Raw genomic sequence first — 20134 nt, 5'->3', positions numbered from 1 at the left:
TAAAAAAACCTTCTGTTTAAAGTATGCATGCTGAGTACTTCCATGTGAAATGAACAACAGGTCTTGCCAGTGTTGTCAGCTCTTCTAGGAAAAATCTCCAGCTCACTAGACATGTGAGCTGCTGAGAGCAGCAGTAGACAAGAAAGATTTGGCAGGAACTAAGGAAAAGCAAGGGATCTAGCATCTGTGAAATTAGAAGAAAAAGCCATTTTCTCCCCTTCCCTGTCACCCCTCCTTCAGTGAATTCATTGCAGCCTTGGGTGTGCTCCAGGTAGCAAACAGCAGCTTGGGCTGGGGCTGCAGCTTTGAACCCTGCTGAGCTCGGTGGCTACCAAGACTCATGCTGCTGTGAACGCTCGGGGAGACTCATAGTGTCCCCTGACCCCCTCCTCTTTGGGGAAACACCTGCTCTGAACGACCGCTGGACACCCATGACCTCAGCTAGGGGGTCTGATATTTTGATGGCTTTTCCTTTTGTAAAACAGCTGTGGAAAAATCTGTGGATGTCACTGTCTGACAAAAAGCTAAAGCAGCTTACAATATCTTAAACATCAAATCCAGGCTACTCAAAGAAGGCTGCTACCAAGGTCCAGAACAATCACGTGTCTAAGCTTGCTCATTCTGTTACCATTTATTCTTATACTTAAAAAACCTTCCAGATGCCTGATCTTTCATATTCACAAACCAAGTTAAACCAAACCCCAGATATTGGCTTAAGAGCACTTTCACAAACCACAAATGTTGCTGAAGAACAGTAGCCTTGACCACCATAGACAAATGATTAAAAAACATTTTAGGATAAGTCGTTTATACTATGACATTAATATCTTACTGTATATTGGGAAATTAAAAATAAAAAACTTCAGCATAACTAATTCCTAACATTCTGTGATTCTATTGGCTCTTCTGTAAATCAGCAATTTCCATAGTGTAATTTGAAAGAAATTCTATATTTCTGTCAAGGCCAGTGTATTAAAAAAGAAATAAGAAGCTTCCAGGATTAAATTACAGGTACAAATACATTATTTTGTTTTCTAAAGCATTTTAAAAATTACATGACTCAGTAAAATTTTGTTATTGTATTTCTTTGCGAACTTTTTCTCCAAGGAAATGGAACACCTCTTGTTTTATGAAATGGATAGGTTTTTTATGGCCTTAATCAATAACACCATCTGTCTCCAGGGCCACGCTCTACAAATCTCTCATCTGAAAACAATTTTGAGAATCAATGAAAGCAAAGGTTTCTATCAGTCAGAGGACTTATAAAAGGGGAAATTAATATGGCGGACCAATTGCATTCTCTGTATGATCCTTCTCAATGCCCAATGTATGAACATCTTCAGTGATTCCTGTACATCTTAAGACTTTATTAATAGGCCTGTGTAGCTTCACATTCCCCTCTTCAAGTAGAAAAAGCCCATTAATGCCCAATAATAGTTCTGCCAACATGATCAGTGAAGGCTCTGGCTCTCTATATATGCATTAAAAATATGTAATCCTCAATTAGTGCATGCAAGTGTATTTGAAAACATTATTTAAAAAAGCCATAAGAATTTGGAGTCACATCTCAGCTTTCTCAGTGTTTCTTCTCCGCAGGCTACTTGCGAGATGAATACAAATCCAGACTATGGTGATGTAGCTGGGCTGAGTTTAAGGGAGGTGGTAGAGGAGAGACTTCCACCCATGTACCACTCTCAGTGACTGTAAGCTCTGCTCTATGTCATTTGTAAGTAACATTAAACTTCATCCAAGGCTCCTTATGTGGTTACTTTTTGGGAAAAAAGAACAAGATCTAGTCTATGAGAGCCTATTTTTCACCAAAGCCATGCTCTGAGGAGGAAGAAGAACTCGTCCAGTAGACGAGTTCCTTCGTCTCTTCGGCCTCTATAGGTTTCTCTCTTTTATTTTTCTCTCTTAAATATTCTTCAAACCCTGCATTAGAAGTTATGATGTCAGGAAACTCTAGAAGGAAACTTTCTTCACTTTCAGCTCCTACAAGCTCCGCTATAGATACTTCTTTGAATGTGGTGGCACTATGAATGAAATGGATTCCCACAACCTCAGGATCAGTTTTTAAAAATGTCATGGTTTAGCCCAGCCAGAAGCTAAGCTACCACATGGTTGCTCGCTCACTCCTCTCCCATGGTGGGATGGAAAGGAGAAAAATGCAACAAAAGGCCTGAGGGCTGAGATAAGAACAAGGAGGGATCACCCACCAACCACGGCCCTGGGCAAAACAGACTTGGCTTGCAGACAAATCAATTTAATTTGTTACCAGTTACTTCAGAGAGGATAGTGAGAAATAAAGCCAGATCTTTAAAACACCTTCCTCTACCCCTCACTTCTTCCTGGCTCTACCTCTTCCCTGCAGCAGTAGTGCAGGGGGATGGGGAATGGGAGCTGCAGATCAGTTTGTCACACACTGTTTCTGCCACTCCTTCCTCAATGGGGAGGACTCCTTACATCCTTCTCCTGCTCCAACATGGGGTCCCTTCCCACAGGAGAAAACCCTCCACAAACTTCTCTGATGTGATTCCTTCCCACAGGATGCAATCCCTCACCCATCGGATTGCTCCAGCAGGGGCTATTCCCATGGAGTCATGGCTTCTTCAGGCACAGCCACTCGCTCCAGCGTGGGGTCCTTCATATGGACTTCAGATGCATCTCTGCTCCACTGTCAGTCTCCAGCAGTGTGGGGGTCCTTCCCACAGAGACAGTCCTCTATGAAGTCCTTTGGGAATCTCTGCTCCACTGTGAGGTCCTCTCCTACAGGCTGCCAGTGGATCTCTGCTCCACCATCAATCTCCATGGGCTGCAGGGGGGCTGCCTGCCATCTCACCACAGACTGCAGGGGAATCTGAGCTCTGGCACACATCCTCCCACTCCATCTTCACTGACCTTAGTGTCTGCATAGATCTCTCAGATCTCAGTCCTCTCTCTGCTGCAGCTGCATTGGGCCCAACTGGCCCAACAAACCTTGGCAGTCCTGGTGGGATGAACTCAGCCCAGCAGTTGCCCGAGCGGAGTGCTTTGGAGCTTTGGAGAGCTCCAAGCTGCGCCACGGTGGCCATCACCAGTCAAGTGGCATCAGCCCAGCACCGCCTGCCTCCCCCCTCTCTTCACTGCAGGTCCCACATGGTGTGGGTTTCTTCGTTGCCTTCTCAAATATGTCATTCACAGAGGCGCTGATTGGCTCAGCCCTGGTCAGAGGTGGGTCCAACCAGTTTTGGAGCTGGAGAAGCTTCTCGCAGCTCCTTACAGGGGTTATCTTTGCAGTCCCTCCCCTGCTACCAAAGCCCCATCACATAAACCCAGCACAGAAAACCACATGAATCAACTGAGCTTTTCATGGTTTTGTCAAAGAGAGATAGCCTATGCTCAGAGCACTATAATGTGACATACTAAAAGGAGGAAAGTCTTACCTCACGAGGTCCAACGGTTGGTATTTATACCACACTCCCCAGGAAGCCCAGCACTCATAGAGGAGGTGTCTGTGGTTTTCTGCCCCGTGGGTTCTTATTGAATTTTTACTTCTGTAACTTCCCTAAAATACAAATCTGGACATTAATGAACAACAGCAGCAAAAAAGAATATCTGAGAAATCTCTCACTAGCGGTATGGATAACACAATTTATGCAAACTCCATACTTGTGCACCAAAAGCTAAGTATGACATCAAAAGGAAAATTTCCTCTGACTTCACTAAGATTTGAGATTATTCTTCCTAAGAAATTTATGATCAACGGTGTTCAAGTCAAAGGCTGTAAACTGGAGAATCTCAAAGAGAAAACCACAGCATGATATTTTTCCCCTCTGAAAACATTCTGATTTATCAAACCCAAATACTTTTTACAGAACAATTCCAGGACAAGTCTCCTTATTCATCTCTTTTTGTGAGAAAAAAAAAGCATTTTTCTTCTGAGAAAAAAACATTACTAAATGGGAGGGATGTCAGAGGCAGATGCAGAATGCAAAAGAGAGTAAACACATTAATACGATTGAGGATAAATGATTACACAATTAAGAATTCATTTTTTTGGAAATGTCTGTTCAAAAAGAAAAAAAAAAATTGAGACAAATACCTCATGAAGAGGAAATGCAGCTTCATAGGAGCCATTACTGAGCAATCGATTCAGACCTAAGAATCAAAAGTATCCAATTATTTACCAATAAGACCAGAAAAACTGCTAAGTAGAAAGCAAAACGCATTTTCATAATAAGCTAGCTAAACAAAGTTTGAAGCCCATTGACAGTAAAAGATGTAGAAAAATTAATCTTTTATAGATTTTGATGAACTAAGATATAATACAAGGAAAGACTTGTTCAAATATTAATAATAACCTATAATTTATTATGCTGGAGCTTTAAATATTTAATTGCCAAATCCATGTTTAGAGTAACGTCAGTGAAATCAGGTATCTCACACCAGGACTGAAGTTTGAACCCATCAGTTATGGTCTAAGGAAGCTATTTAGACAAAAGGCTCTATCTCTTGGGAGTTGAAAACTTCAGGCAAAATCTTTAAATTTTTGAACTGCAGGCCAGTAAAGCAACTGAAACTCTTAATTTCCATATGATAACAACATTGAAAAATATTTCAGTTTGTGTTTTATGAAAGCTGCTGGACTAAAAGAATAGCAACAAGACAGGTTGCAGTATTACAAGACCAGAAAATATACTTGAACTAGAACCAAAATGATTGCTATTTGGCACAAAAAAGTAATCATATATCCCACTCAGTCAGTCCTTGTCCTTCTTTAATGAGAATCTCGAGAGAAATAATGAATGATTGCTGAGATGTGGGCACTTTTCACTTGGAAAGTCATCAAAATCAGACTAAACAACTATCAGACAATGTAAAACTAAATACTGGCACTAACAACTTGAAGGCATTTGAACCCCATTGACCAAGAGGCAAAGAATCCTGAGTCCTTTCCTAAGTCACAGAGGAATGATAGCAGCAAGAACACAACAATGAGAAGTATTAATTCAACATAAATAGCACTTGCAGTGATTGCATTTAGTATCGGCTTGGCAGAACACGCTTTCTTCCAAAGTCTCTGGCAGAAAAGCAAAACCTGTACAGCTGTGCCAGGCTTTGTTCTGCCCAGTGATCAATGCAAGGTTGTGTTCATGGTAGGTACAACACAAGTAGATACGTGAGGGAGCCTGGGATTTTGCGGCAGGCAGGGACAGCAAACGTGTGTGCTAGATGCAATGGCTGCATGCATTGCATGAATTCTTCCCTTTCTTCTCTCCCCTTGGCCCACTGGCATTGCTCAGACCTACTGCTGCCCTCATCCCAGGAGCTGAGGAAGAAACATGTGAAGTTCTGGGATGTTTCTCTACCTCTTGAGGAAGGACAGGGTTCAAACAGCAGGCAAATGAAATAGGCTTCAGAGTTTTATGGAGGTTGCCTCTCCTTTTGTGATGTCCGAGTCTCTATGTGGTACACGAGCAGCACATGCTCTGTATCACAAGACAGAAGAGGCCCACTGTTTTGTACTCCAGCCCTCCTCTGTCACTGGGTGCTCTTCTGGATCTGTAGATGTGCTGCTCCAAAGGTCCACTCCACTCACTATTTGAAAATGATGCCATAGTTATGCATGGCATCCTTTGCACCGAGGACGTCACTGGTGAACTCCCTTTTGACTTGCAGCAGCTACAGAGATACAGAACCTTCCATCTCCCTCAGGGATGGACAGGTATCTAGAGAGAAGCCCTACAGGCTGAGATGTACAGCAGCACAAATCTTGCCATCCTTCCAAATACATTTTATGAAGGAGTAAAAGCTTTTTTGCATGAGTCTATCTGCTTCTCCAGGGTCATTAGTCTGTACACGTTTCTTGCTGAAGTCAGTTTCTTTCCTTGCAGAGATGATAAATCCCATGTGGTGACATATGTGCCTGTGAAAGCAGCCTGATATTACAGGGCAACGATCAAGTCTTCCAAGAAAAGCCCCTACAACAGCAGTGGGTGAGATGTAAACAGCTCAAAACTGAGGTGATAAAAAAGGAAGCATAAGAGTGTTACGAGCCCAGGCAGTCTTCTCCCCTTTTTTTGACGGGACTTAGCACCCATGTTTTAAAGCATGGTGCTCAGCACTTACCAATTTTGTTTTTCCCTTCTTCATACTTCACTCTTTGTAAGATATGGTGTACAATTCTACTTCTTGTAGCATTATTGAAGAAAGTATCTTTGTTGTGTATGATGAAGCTGTAGAAAAATACAGACAAAGGGCATCTCAGGAATATATAGTAGCATGTTTAAAGTAAATATTTAGTTCCATTTCTACAGTACACTAAAAATCTACAATATGTGAGCAAGTGCAAGGAAGATTAAAAGATAAAGATAAAAAGATAAAGTGAGGTGATTCACAGGATGAGATGATGTCAGTAACAATATTCATTCCTTAACCAATAATTACATGGAGAAGTCTGAAGAAAGATCAAAGATATTTAAGCATTCATTAAGATAAGCATCACTTCTAGATACTTCACTGAAAACTACAAAATAAAAATTTGTGAAAGCATAAGATTTGTAAGTGCAGCTGTAGAAATTCACATTTAATTTCTATTTCAGGTTTCTTTATTATGCTTTGCCATTAAGAGTCAGATGGAAACATCTACTTGGTAAATTATTCTTACTGAAAATAAGATACTATGTTAGAAACTGAAAATATTTTATACTTCTATGTTTGATCCTGGAAGCTAAAATAGAATTGAAAATTAGCTTTCAGAAGCTACTTATGGAGTTATGTATGAATGCAGGTTCAATAGTTTAGACAGAATTGTGTTAAGTCCAGGAAATTAAAAAAAAGAAAAAAAGCCACAAAATATATTGTCTTGATTAAATTGTCTGGCATAATATATTTTATATAGATTTCTTAATCCCAACATACATACTCAAGAAAAACAAGATATTTTAGCATATCATCATAATTAATGGAAAAATGCAAACAATATAAATGGTTAGAAATACTGTTTCATCTTGTTAGTTAAATACTGCTAAAGAATTCTTACAGTTGCTTGAGGTGTGTAGGGCTTCAGGATAGACAGTGAAAGTCATTTAGTACTTGAAGAAGCAGATAAGTAGATGGAGTTTCTGGTTAAGTAGTCCTGTGCATATATTGAGGAAATTATATTTTAAAATGCGGTTCTTAGTAACTGACTAAATAGAAAGATTGATATTTTTAAAAATACTTTGGATAGGAGGCAAGATTGTTTTCCTCCTCTGTGTTGGTGAAGAGCTAAGGAATTAAATAAACTGATAAATAAAATGGTGACATCATAGAGAGGTCATTGAGAGACCAGCCTGTAGAACTGCACACTAGACAAATCTGACTTTAACAGAGATCATCTTAATAGGGAGCTTGGCATGGATTTATGTCACCTTCTCTTCTGCACAACATGGGATCCACTACTCAGTTTTCCCCTCAGGGAGTTTTACCTAAATGAAAACCCGCTTTTTCAGAAAGAATTCTTTACCCATGGGAATACATACATGGCTTTACATCTCCATAGTCATTTGGAAAAACAGGCATGGAGTCCAACTTCTGGACTTTGGGTACTCCACATGCTCCTCTTTACTATCAAAATTCTCTGTCAAATTTTCCATACAAGGCCATCTATACATTCCTTATTTTCAGCTTCAAAGGTAGATAGTAAATAAATTCCCAAAGTAAAGGTATAAAAGACAAGTTTCTCCAAGAGCACCGTAATTAATGAAACCTGTTTTTCTAGAGGTTACTATCTCATGTCTCATGTCCCACTCCAGCCTAGATACTCACAAGTCACTTCTGTGTCCAAAATCTATTCAGTGCTGTACGTCTGGCTTCCTCCCACATCCCTACTGTTCCCAAAGTCCTACATATGCCCTACAGTTACCTATTAAAAGTAATTGGATATATACATATTAGCTGACCACCATGTACATGCCAATTTACCAATGGGCTGCTACCAACTAGCACATACAATTGGTGTGCACTGGCCACTGCCTTTTCTGCATAGGCACAATTTTTGACCACTATTCCATTTCAAGCTGCTGATACTCACAAAGTAAATAAAACTGTGCTTATCTTTGAGACAGTTACAGCTTTTGGTAAAGCTGTTTCAAATTTAGTTGAAAGTAGTTAGTATACAAAATAGTAATTTTTAGGAGTTTGGCAAAAAAAACCCCAACTGTCATCACAAACCAGCACAGTAATTTTTCTTCTGACTTAGCTATGACTTCTTGTAGGTTTCAATTGAGAGTTGAATCACCTTATCTGGGAAACTAGCAACACTGATCCAGGTAACATCAATAATGTTAATCTATTCTCCTTGTGATATAAAGTTATTTTGCCCATCTGTTATCATGATGATGTCATACTGCAACTACAAGTAGTTATTTCAACAGCTTTTCTGGACAAGCAGGTTAATCAGGTTTTCTACGTTTAGTCACTTCTATTTTCATGAGTCCTAAATGAAAAAAAGGCTAAAATCAAACATTATGCAACAATAAAAAGAAAGAAGAACGACTTGTTTAAACAAACACTTCAGTCATTTGCATTAATTTGTAAACATAGCAATTGGGTTGTTATCGCTTTTGATCTCACCTGGTTGAGAAGGAACAACCAAATGTGTCTGTGAAGCAGATGTGATCACCTCAGTATGATAATTGCCATGAAGACCTCTGCCTATTCCAGAGCTAGCTGAAGCAGTCCTAAAACATGTATAAGTGTACAAGCTGTAGAGGTTCTGCCCTGCCCATCCTTGTGCCATTAAAAGGCATCCGTGGGCAGGAGGGGAAGATGAGAGGGAGAACTCACCATGACTAGAGTAGGCCAAGAACATATCCTTCATTGTTTTCTAACATTTCTCATGGAGACATGGATGCAGAAGAGATGCTAGAGTTTACTGGAGGTAAAAAAGGAGTGCCAAAATGAATCCTCTTGATGTCCTGGGCTATCCCTAACAATATCATTGTTTTGGGATGGAATTGCATGTGGAAAAGGTTAAAAATAATCCTCACCTATATTTGAGTATAAAAATCACAGTTTTTTTTTCTTTTGTTTATCTCAGATACTCAGATCATTTATGTGAAATTATCTATAGAGTAGCCCCAGAAAGAGCTGTATCACCATAACCAAGGGGGTAGGGAGCTCTGGCACAGGAAACAAAAATAGGCAGACATGAGTGGGAGGCATTGAAAGGTTGAGAATAGCTCAAGTAGTTGTAACTATGTGTTACAACATCCCAGTTAGAGGTTGACGTAAACTAGGACAATGTCAGGGAGGTTTCAATTAATCCCAAAAATCACAAGAGTTGCTCATGTCGGATGAGAATCGTGCTGTTCAGTGTAGGACTTACCCCCTTCTACCACCACCCTTCTCTCCTATACTGTATGGGCATTTCTTCCTCCAAAATTTTTGTGCTCCAGATTGTCTTCTTTCTGAATGTGAGTGGTAAATCCATACTCACAGAATAGCCATCAAGGCTATTTCATGGTCTAAAGCATCCAATGAGGAATTCAGAGAAGGAGGTCTTTTTCAGTCTATGGAGAATCTCCATCTTCAAATTTCGGTTCACAGAGGCCAGAGCTGAAGATATTTCCAAACTAGGTGTAGATAAACATTCATCAGATATAAACTGCATAAGGCAGAGGCTTTCTAGAGAGCTTTTTAACCCTTATTGCTTTCCGATGGAACCATTTCCTCAGCTGTTCTCTTTCTGCTGCCCTTGTTAGAATTTCAATATGCATAAGGGTTTGAATATTCATAGGAGCAATACAGCTTGTTTTCAGGCTCAGTAAGAGCTTAGGCTTTATTTAGGAAGCTGTTCATTGAAAGTTTTGATCACTTTGTCATCTCATTTGTGAGACAAAAAATGAGTAAGGATTAATACACTATTTTTTTTATTACCCATGAAGTTAATGTATAGGTAGATAATAAAGCCAGTGATTTGTTTGACAACAGTTATAACCATTAGCCTGGTCCTGTAAGTCTTATTTGTTTGAGCTGTTCTTACTTGAAAGGAAAATCCCAATGAAGATAATGAGAGCACTTCTGGCAGGAAAGGTTCCAGAGTTGATCCTTAATTAAAGTCCCTTTTAAAAATGTCATTGTGGAAATATTGCTCTTACATTCCTACTGTAAGCAACATGGAGAGTCAGTGAAGGTTAATTGCTTTGAAATTATATTTGTAGCTTTCTTAATTAGACTCTGAACTGGAGATTTCAAACTATCTTTCTATGGATAACAGAGCACAGAAAAACTAACTGTTGTCCAAAAAAGGCACTCAAAGTAAATTCAACCAAGAACAAACTGTCAGTGAATTGCTGTTCATACATTCTCCCTGGTAATTTTGCAGGGGGTAAAAACCCTTTTGGGGTAAATTTAGCTCTTGAATTTTTGTCTAACACCCATTTGAAAACAAAATGGTTTTACTTTTCAATTTATTTTGGAGAAACAAAAGGCAAGAAAAGGCTATTTTCTCCTGTACTGGTAGCGTATAGAACCTGAAAGCTGAACACTCATGGCCTGGTTACAAAGCTACAAAGCGAGGATGTGTGCACGCGTGTATCAATGTGCATCTACTCCACAGGAAGCCCAGATACTGAAACATTCGATGTCTGACACTTGCCATACCAAAAAGTAAGTTCCAAGCAAATGCCTACTGCTGGAAGCAGTTCAAACTAAAAGCACAGATGTTGTTCCAAGTAGCAATCACTCTATGAGAAGGGTATTCTTCAGTACAGGAAAAATGCCCAATCCTCTGCACTTCCAGGTAAACCACTGGCAGTATCTAGCTGTTCTTGGCTGAGGCAATAGCAGGTTTTTACCTCATTTAACATAAGAGAAAGAAAATAATCAGTTGTAGTAGCAGCAACAAGATGAACCTGCAGTATTCCAGTGAGAATACTAGCACGCATCCCTGTAGTTTATTTGTTTGAAAATGGGCATATTATTATCACTTTCTGTTTATTTTCATTTTGTGTGACTTTTAAGACTGTAGATGGCTTTTTGGTTTATCTAATAGAAAATGTTTATTAGTGGTTATCAGGGATTTTTCACATCATGCACCTAAACCAGAATCACTTTGGGATGAAGAATGTATTAGTGGCGTTGTCATTGTCTGTTTCAGATTTGGCACAGCGCAGCCTCACAACTGCTGAAGCAAAATCAAGAGCCGTGAAAGCATTTGAATCTCTGCTCCACCTTCCTTTGCCCTTCCCCCTAAATCGCTCTGCCACCCAAATCACTTTTTAATTTGAATTGGTTCGCTCAGGAATATTTATCTGAGATAGAATGAACTTTATGAATTTTTTCAGAGATGCCCTGTTTTATTCAGTTTGCCAGGTAATTAGAAATTCCAGAATCAGAAAGAATTAAAAAAAACCCCAAACATTACAGGACATTTCCAAATTTGGTTGTGCAAAAGTCTGATAAAGTGCAGGAATCTTACAGAATTGTGATTCTCTGCTTATAAAAAGCCATTTGCAAAAATAGAGCTATTATTCTGTAATAATAAGTAACAAGTAAGAGTCCATGCAGCCCCGTGCCTCGATTCCCAGTGGTGGCAGCTCCCTGACCCATACCTGATCTTGGGGTGAAGCAGCTCAGGGGAACATTGGCACAGATCATCTTGGTGGGAATGGGATTTATTAGGGTCAAATGAGCACCAGAGAAAGCTTAAAATCTAAGTCCATCCAGAGAAATGTATCTTGGAAATCTGACGCAGATACAGGACACGATCCTCATGTACCAGAAGGGGTTATAGTACAAATGAGAATAACTTCATTAACCTTTGGTTTACAGGGCCATTTTTGTTCAATTAACACAGATATTGCCCTAGTCATCCTAATTGAGCAATTTTTAAATTTTATTTTCACTGAAGTAATAGATATTTATTTTTAAGTGGTTTATTCAATTATATATTAGATTAATACTTAACCAGAGAGATAATTGCCTTTGGAAGAAAAAGAAGGGGAAACAGCTCCTGATATAAAGTTTGAAATCTCTAAGCAGCAACTTAAAACATCTTCCTAGCTAGTATACAGCTATCTAAGAAGTTGCAGCTAATTACAACTGTTACTATTCCCAGCTGACTAGCAGTTTACTACATAAAAAAATAAGATGTAGTAGAAAAATAATTATCCTCATGTCCGATGGAAAACATTTCTCACATATTGTGAACTGTGCATTCTTGTAGCTGATAATTTCCAGAAGAAATATTCTGGCATAAATAAAGTCCTTCCCAAGCTGTGGCTGCAGAAGAGAGATACTACCCAGAAGACTATCTTGAAAATCATTTTGTATTCCACAGAATTCTAACAAAATGCTTGCCTCAGCCAGGCAGAGCTTCTTTACTCCAAAAAGAGATTTCCTGTTGCTTAAGAAATAGGATGAATTTTGGTCTTCTCTAGTACTGACAATTTTGTGATATACCCTACAAGGCATGCCATAATCCCTTTAAAAGTAAACCTGAATCCACACTGCAAAAGTTATAGGCACATCTCACAAACATGATTCTTGCAGTTTTCTTCTTTGCATGTTTTGGAGGGAGGGCAGTTGTGTCTTTTAATACAAATCTAGTATTTTTCTGAAAGTTAGCCTTTCTCCACATCTGGCCTTTTCCATCTGAGTGAGAAAGAAAAATGCAGAAAGAAAATGACTGTCAATATGATCTACCCAAATTGTACATGTTCATTGTACATTGGTATGTCAAAAATATTAGTTCCTGTTGAAAAGAGGCCTGATTGGGCCTTGCTGGTTATGGTCTTAACTATTTTCCTCCCCAGACTCCATATTGTAAGCACTGGCAGTCATCTGTCATTCTGTGCTTTTAGAAGCAGCTATCACAAATGAAAACTGTTAGTTACTAAGACCATGTTTCAAACATCATCAGAATCAGACTGAAGACCTGAATGCGAAAACTGTGGCTAGATCAAAAAAAAATAAACTGCCTGTTCTTTGTTGAGGTGAAAAATATCTAAGGCTATGAAGAAAGGAAGAAATAAGGAATTCCAGACTGAAATTGCAATATTGCAATATCTGGACAAACATCAAACATGGACAAGCTCATATGAATATTTAAGGAATAGTATTTCAGAAAATTAAAAGCACATAAAAACAGGAAAGAAGGAAGAATTCTTCAGCCTCCAGCTATTGTATATGACAAAGCCTATCTGAAAACTCAGCATATAGAGATTTATACTTCCAAGATAGCTGCATTTGTGAACGATTCACTACATGGCCATTAAGTGATTGTTCAGCATGTCTTAGATAAACATTGAGTTTTAACAAGACAGAAATCATAGATAGGCCAGTGACGAGTGGTGTTCCTCAGGGGTCAGTGCTGGGGCCAGTGCTATTTAACATCTTTGTTGGTGACATGGACAGTGGGATCAAGTGCACCCTCAGCAAGTTTGCAGATGACACTAAGTTGTGTGGTGTTTTGGACACGCTGGAGGGAAGGGATGCCATCCAGAGGGACCTTGACAGGCTGGAGAGGTGGGCCTGTGAGAACCTCATGAAGTTCAACAAGGCCAAGTGCAAGGTCCTACATGTGGGTTGGGGCAATCCCAAGCACAAGTACAGGCTGGGAGGAGAATGGATTGAGAGCAGCCCTGAGGAAAAGGACTTGGGAGTGCTGGTGGATGAGAAGCTCAACATAAGCCGGCAATGTGCGCTGGCAGCCCAGAAAGCCAACCGTATCCTGGGCTGTATCAAAAGGAGCGTGGCCAGCAGGTCGAGGGAGGTGATTCTGCGCCTCTACTCTGCTCTCGTGAGACCCCACCTGGAATACTGTGTTCAGCTCTGGAGTCCCCAGCACAAGAAGGACATGGAGCTACTGGAGTGGGTCCAGAGGAGGGCCATGAAGATGATCCGAGGGCTGGAACACCTCTGCTATGAAGACAGGCTGAGAGAGTTGGGGCTGTTCAGCCTGGAGAAGAGAAGGCTCTGGGGTGATCTTCTAGCAGCCTTCCAGTACTTAAAGGGGGCCTACAGGAAAGCTGGAGAGGGACTTTTTACAAGGGCGTGTAGAGACAGGACAAGGGGCAATGGCTTTAAACTGAAAGAGGGGAGATTTAGATTAGATATAAGGAAGAATTTTTTCACTCAGAGGGTGGTGAGGCACTGGAACAGGTTGCCCAGAGAAGTTGTCGATGCCCCATCCCTGGAAGTGTTCAAGGTCAGGACGGATGAGGCTCTGGGCAACCTGGTGTAGTGGAGGGTTTCCCTGCCCATGGCAGGGGGGTTGGAACTAGATGATCTTTGAGATCCCTTCCAACCCTAACCATTCTATGATTCTATATGTGCAACTGGCAAAAGTACATATCTTGCTCTCCAGAAATACCTGTACAAAAGCCAGAAAAATCCTTGTTAGTGTAATTAAAGACTGATCATATGCTTTAGGCTCCTGTGGCTATTTCTTAAAGAACAGTTTAATGTACTTCTCACTCATCTCTTCTTCTCACTTAGGATTCCAGATTTGCAAGAATATTTTTTTTTTTCCTAAAAGCTTGAAATTCAAAATCTGTACATAAGACCTGGTAAAAGAGAAAAGCAGACATTAGTGACATTATGCAGCTACTGCCTTTACACAGTACACAAGGCCTTGCATTTATTCCCCATTCTCTGAGGACTTGAAGAGCTCAATGTGTTACAAACATTTTTCTTCCTCAAAAAAAGACCGTATGTTGGATTAAAAGTCTTAAACAGTGATGTCAGCCAGCTGGACATTGATGTGGTACTGGGACTGACGCTGTCCTGTGCATGTTCTGTCTGAATCAGTTTTTGGCACAAGTGTGTAACGGAAAGGGATGTAGAGTCACATCTAAAAGCCCAAGAGTAGGGAAGAGACTATCACTGTTACTCTAGCCTGTAGGATGCTGTACTTGTTGAAGACAATGTAAACTCCACAAGTAACTGCCCATGACAATTATGTAGACTCCATTCTAACTGCATTGTAATGAAAATATAGCATGGCAAGAGCATTTCAGCAAAACCTTAACTACACCAAATATGAAAATGCATGGACTTTTCTTACCACTAACAAACTGCAAGCTAAATTTTTATAACATTATTGTAGGTGACAATTCTCTATTTCTGCAGCTCAAGAATTTCAGTAACTATTTATCTTCGCATTCCTAAACCAGTATTGTGGGTCTCTGGGTTTGAAATTTAAAGAAAAGACTTGAGAGGTTTGAAAAAAAAATCAATTTTATTCAATTAATAACTTTTTATTCGTTAAAAAAAATAAAAGCTTATGTAATGCAACAGTGACAACTGAAAACTGAAGCTGTAATCTAATACAGAGGAGGATTTTATCAACCTTAGAGTGTTTCTGTTACTGGTCTGAGCAGGTGGCAATTTTCAGTGCTGCCCCTGTGAAGGTTACTACACTTAGCAGCGGGTAGAGGTTAAAGAGAAATCATGTCCTCAGTGATCAAATCCTCATCTGGCACAACCGACTCAGACAGATGAAGGTGCTAGTCACAGTAATGGCTACATCAGTTAATAGGTGTTGAGATAAACATAAATAAAAAAATCCAATTCTACTCATTCCTTCCCCATGTTTAGGGAGGCATCTTTACTATTAGCGTGCCATATACAGGTCTTTCAACAGAATGTTTGTGTACATCTTGGAAGAACCAGCAATTTGCACAAAGTAAGTAAACCCCAACACAATACACTTCCTGATTGCTAACTGATACTGATAAAATAATTCTTTTGAACTTAACATTTCCAATTATTTGATACTTACACTCCACAATCAAAGATTGAAAGCACATACTAAAGTTGTTCCTGAAATGCTCTGCTTACCAACATACCCTGAAATTTTTGGAACAATTAAAATGCGTGCATGCAACTCACTAGACAAGTATTGAACAAGTCATTATATTTCAAAATTTTAGTGAAGCAGAGTAAAACAGACACAGCCAACAGGTTGAAGCACAACGGGAACACAAGAATCCTGTTAAAGCCAGCACCTTTTGGGAGAAGGAGGGCAGCTCAGCCAGCATTTTATTGAAGCCCACACAAAAGGAAAGGAAGACTACACAGAAAGCAAATCAGAAAATGTCAGGCCTGCTGGGGAGTAGAGCTTCAAGTCTGCAATGATGTAAAGGAAGTGCCAAACGACAGCAGGAACGTTAATGAAACTAACACAGTATTTAACAAACTCCCCCCTGCCAGTTTACCAACACAAAGACAAGCGAGGCAGAAGAATTAAAAAAATATTCTAGTTTATATATGCCAATTTTCCTTCCAGCCACAAAAAAACCCCACTTTCTTATGTGTTGTAAATTTAAGGGAATTTAATAGTTAATATTACTATTAATAAAAGCATCAACACGGACATCCCAATTTCTTCATTTTTTTTACTGGTCTATTCTTGAACTAATTTGCACCTACTTTTTCTCTTGCAGGGCACAATAACTGACCCATCTTTTCGGTGAAGTATCAGAAGACTTTGTAGTCTGATTCTGGTATCTGTTCAGGGCACAGATATTTACTGGAGCTGACCCTGGCTGGTGACTGGTGCTAGGAGCAGACTTCTCCTGAAATTTCCTTGGAGATTTGCAGTTGTTTTTGTTTTCCTGCTATATTTGGAAAGACACTACTTATTGCAGAGGAGGTCTGTTCTATTCATTCCTATTGCAGTTAATAAATCCAGTCCTTGAGAAACTGTTCATACAAAGTGAGGCATTTAAGCCTCGACTTGGCTTTGCCCTGAATAAAATCACATATTTCAGATATTTAGAGTTTGAGCTGCCTGTAATTCATCGTGTCTTCTATTAGTATCCTAGTCATTGCTGCCTATTCTTTGTGATTTTGTTCTCAGATAGTTAATGATTGTTTTCAGTATTACAAACACTGTAACTACACATAAGACATTCTCTTTCTCAAAAATTTGACAGCCCTGAAATTCAACATAGGATTTGAAAGTCACATGGGGCTTTTTCTGTTTTGCATTTTGCAAGTGAATAAAGGCTTCTTGTAGTCAAATGTTTCACTAGTGACATTGGTGCAACTTGATGCCATTGATATGCTTGGACAAGTGTCACTGATAGGTCTTAGCACTGGCATTTTGCAAGCAGTTTTACTTCCGTAAAAGTAAAAGAGAAATACAAAGAAAACAACATTCTCTTCTTTCTTTAGAGTTCCATTAGTTCTACAGTCCTAACTAGGAATGAAACACAGTATCCGTTTATTTCCACCATCAATGTTAGAAGGACTAATTTTGATTATGCTAAAGACAATGTTGAAAAAGAAATTTTAATCACATCTTTAAGAGACAAAAAAGAACTGAAATTCTGACCTGAGAACTACTTTAACTACTTCAGAGATGTAACTGAAATTTCAGTGAATTAAAAGAAACTTTTCCACTGATTTCCTTTAGCTTTGAGCTGGACCTTTAATTATTAGAAATGTAGACAGAGTTTAGGCTCTCTCAGGACTCTCTCTCCTTCCCTTTTTGTGACAAAGAATTAATTTGAAGACACTAGTCAAGATATGAAGGAAGAAATTAATTTTTTCCAAGGCGAATCCAGAAGGAAGAGTTTTCATCTTGTAATGAAGATATAATAAAATACTCACTGATGGATCCTTTGTTGGCTGAATGGAGCAGTATAGCAGTCATTCTCCTCCAGATCTGGCAGTGTCTCCTTGTCCAGTTTCATTGGCTTTCTAGGTAACCATCCTCGAAACCTGCTTATTTGTTTCTCGATCCTGCAGCACAGGAAAAGCATATGAAAAAGCATTTGAGACTGTTTTTTCATTACATTACAGAACACTTACAAAGAACACATGCTGGCAAACTAGGCCACTTAATATTTACAACTAGGAAAGATACAATGTCTTTTGACTTTTTCACAGCAGACCAAATTATACGTGCTGAACCCGACTATTAATAATCAGCTTTCAGCAGAGCCGCATGTTATTTTGTCTCAACTGAAGAACAGTGCTGATGGTACATGCTGTTACAAATCTTATTAAACCCAGTAAGCTCTTGGCAACTCTCTAAATCTTTATTTCTCAACTTTTCAGTTAGTTTAATTTCAGGCTTAATTGATACATTAGACTTTGAACATATAAACATTAGAACAGCAGAGACTGTGACAGAGAGCTTTGGCAGCTAAAGCCCAGCAAGTTGCATTCCTTTACTGCTCTCCGTACAGATTCTTACCTCATAACTGACGTTATTAGAAATAGGCTACTTTGTTCATTTGGTTCAATTCTAGTGTATTGTAACACTATAACCTCCATGAAACCAGAATACTCATTGTATAGACTAATACTTGACTGCTATTCAGATTCTTACATTTAGAAGGTGAAAGCAAACTAAGATCAAGCTGGAGATAGGGCAGATTTAACTGCAAGTGCTCACATGCAAAGATACACACTGAAATGAAGGGAAAGGGAAGAATCAGAACTGAATGGAGAAGACAATCTAAACCAAATCCAAATCCAAACTAAAATGTTATAATGAAAAACATATAAGAAAGAAGAGATATGTCTGGCACAAGCTCTACTCTCTCAGAAGTTCTTAACACCTTCAAGCCCTACTCAGTGATCCTTGCCCGCAAAAAAGTATAGACTACAAATTATGGACTATGCACGTATTTCAGTCACTGGATGAATCTTTGCAGGTCTGGAGCTAAAGGGCATGAATCAGCATCCTTTGAACTTTAAGTCCAGTTCTGGATGAAGCTCAAGGACTGGAAATGTAGTTGCTTCTTTTCTTTTGACAGAAGTCAGTGCAATAACACCATGACCAGTAAATGCTCTGAGCTGTGCACAGTCACTTTGAGGGAGGGCAATCCATACTCAAGCAGATATGTGTTTGGGAAAGTGATGTGAAATTACATAATTTCATTTAAAATACATATAATATTTCCTGGAACAGTCAACCTTCATCCATCCATTTTTACCTTGAATAGGAAAGCTAATGCTAATTTTTAAATATGGTCACATTTAAAAATTGTAAACAAATTAGCTTTACTTGTTTTAGTATTGTCTGAGTATTCCCATTCTGGGAATAGCATGGAGGCTGGGGTCAAATTTACGATCAGGACTGCTTGGAAGAAGTGGAATGTGTATATGAACATAACATAAGATTTATACTAAATTAATCATAAACTCTTGATGGGGAGCGTTTGCCCTGGCCCAGAAGTTCAGAGCACAGGAGGAGGAAGTTTGCAAATGCCTGTGCCCAAGCGCAGGCGACATGTCAGATTGTAGCACTCTAAAGGGCCTGATAACTGTAACTTTCCAGTTGCAGTATCCAGCCTGACAGCCTTGAGCTAGTCTGTGCAGACACTGATAGGAACCACAAGGGAAAATCTAAGTTCTCTCCAGGGGGATTCCCTCTCTCATGGCATCGTTTTTGCTTTGTAAAGGCCACAAGCTCTGCATTACTGTATATGATATATATATATATATATACTGCAGGCTTAGTGACTTTGAGTATGGAAAAGGGAAGAGGAATCAGGCAGAAGGGTTTACTAAATATCCCATTCCGTGCTCATTTGTTGACTAAAATTGTATGAATTCTCTAAGCTATTAACACCATTGCTAATCTGCAATCCTTTCCCATTCATCCTGCAAGTCAATGTGCACGTTTGAGATACCCGTGCTGCAGGTTTATCACACCAGGCAAGCAGGCACAGTGCACGCAGAGTGCTTTCCCCACTTAAGAGCAATGCATTATTCATGTTGGCTTCTCACAGAGTGTACCCGGAATTTGACAGGTTTGCGGTTCCCAAGGCTCAGATTACTTGGCATGCTCGGTGAGCCTGCTGGCAAACAGGTCTGAAAAGGTTGCAAAACCTTTCTGCAAGGCCCAGAACATACAGTACAGCAAAGCCATCCCTAGGGAACAAACCCCAGTTATCTCCTTGGAAAAGAAAAATAACCAAACTCTTAAACTGCCTCCAGGCCACTCCAACAGTGCCATCAGCCATCAGCCCAGACTTTGTACTCTACAAGAGCATCTCTCAAGAACAAAGCTGAAAGAGGGGCTTTGATGCTAACAAACACAGACACACAGTGTCTAGCACTTCTTCATGACTAACCCATGTATTGCTTAACCCTATGGAGAAGCACCAGATGCTTATATACTCGGCTCAACAGGGAGATGGTGTTTGGA

General features: G+C 39.6%; 1 protein-coding gene across 2 annotated transcripts in view; it reads right to left on the bottom strand.

The window, feature by feature from the left end:
* ANO4 (anoctamin 4) overlaps nt 1-20134 on the bottom strand; it is a 230554-nt gene that overhangs the window by 47620 nt on the left and 162800 nt on the right. For both annotated transcript variants that reach the window (XM_086610056.1, XM_086610057.1), the window contains 4 exons: nt 17584-17715; nt 6109-6215; nt 4082-4137; nt 3423-3544 (listed from right to left, as the gene is read on the bottom strand). In XM_086610056.1, coding sequence (XP_086466182.1) covers nt 3423-3544; nt 4082-4137; nt 6109-6215; nt 17584-17715 — 417 coding nt within the window. The remainder of the gene's footprint in view (nt 1-3422; nt 3545-4081; nt 4138-6108; nt 6216-17583; nt 17716-20134) is intronic.

Source organism: Tauraco erythrolophus, chromosome 4 (genome assembly GCF_009769465.1).
Source record: "Tauraco erythrolophus isolate bTauEry1 chromosome 4, bTauEry1.pri, whole genome shotgun sequence".
Classification (NCBI taxonomy): Eukaryota; Metazoa; Chordata; class Aves; order Musophagiformes; family Musophagidae; genus Tauraco; species Tauraco erythrolophus.
Note: the sequence above shows the minus strand (reverse complement) of the source record. Positions and strands in the feature narration are given on the sequence as shown.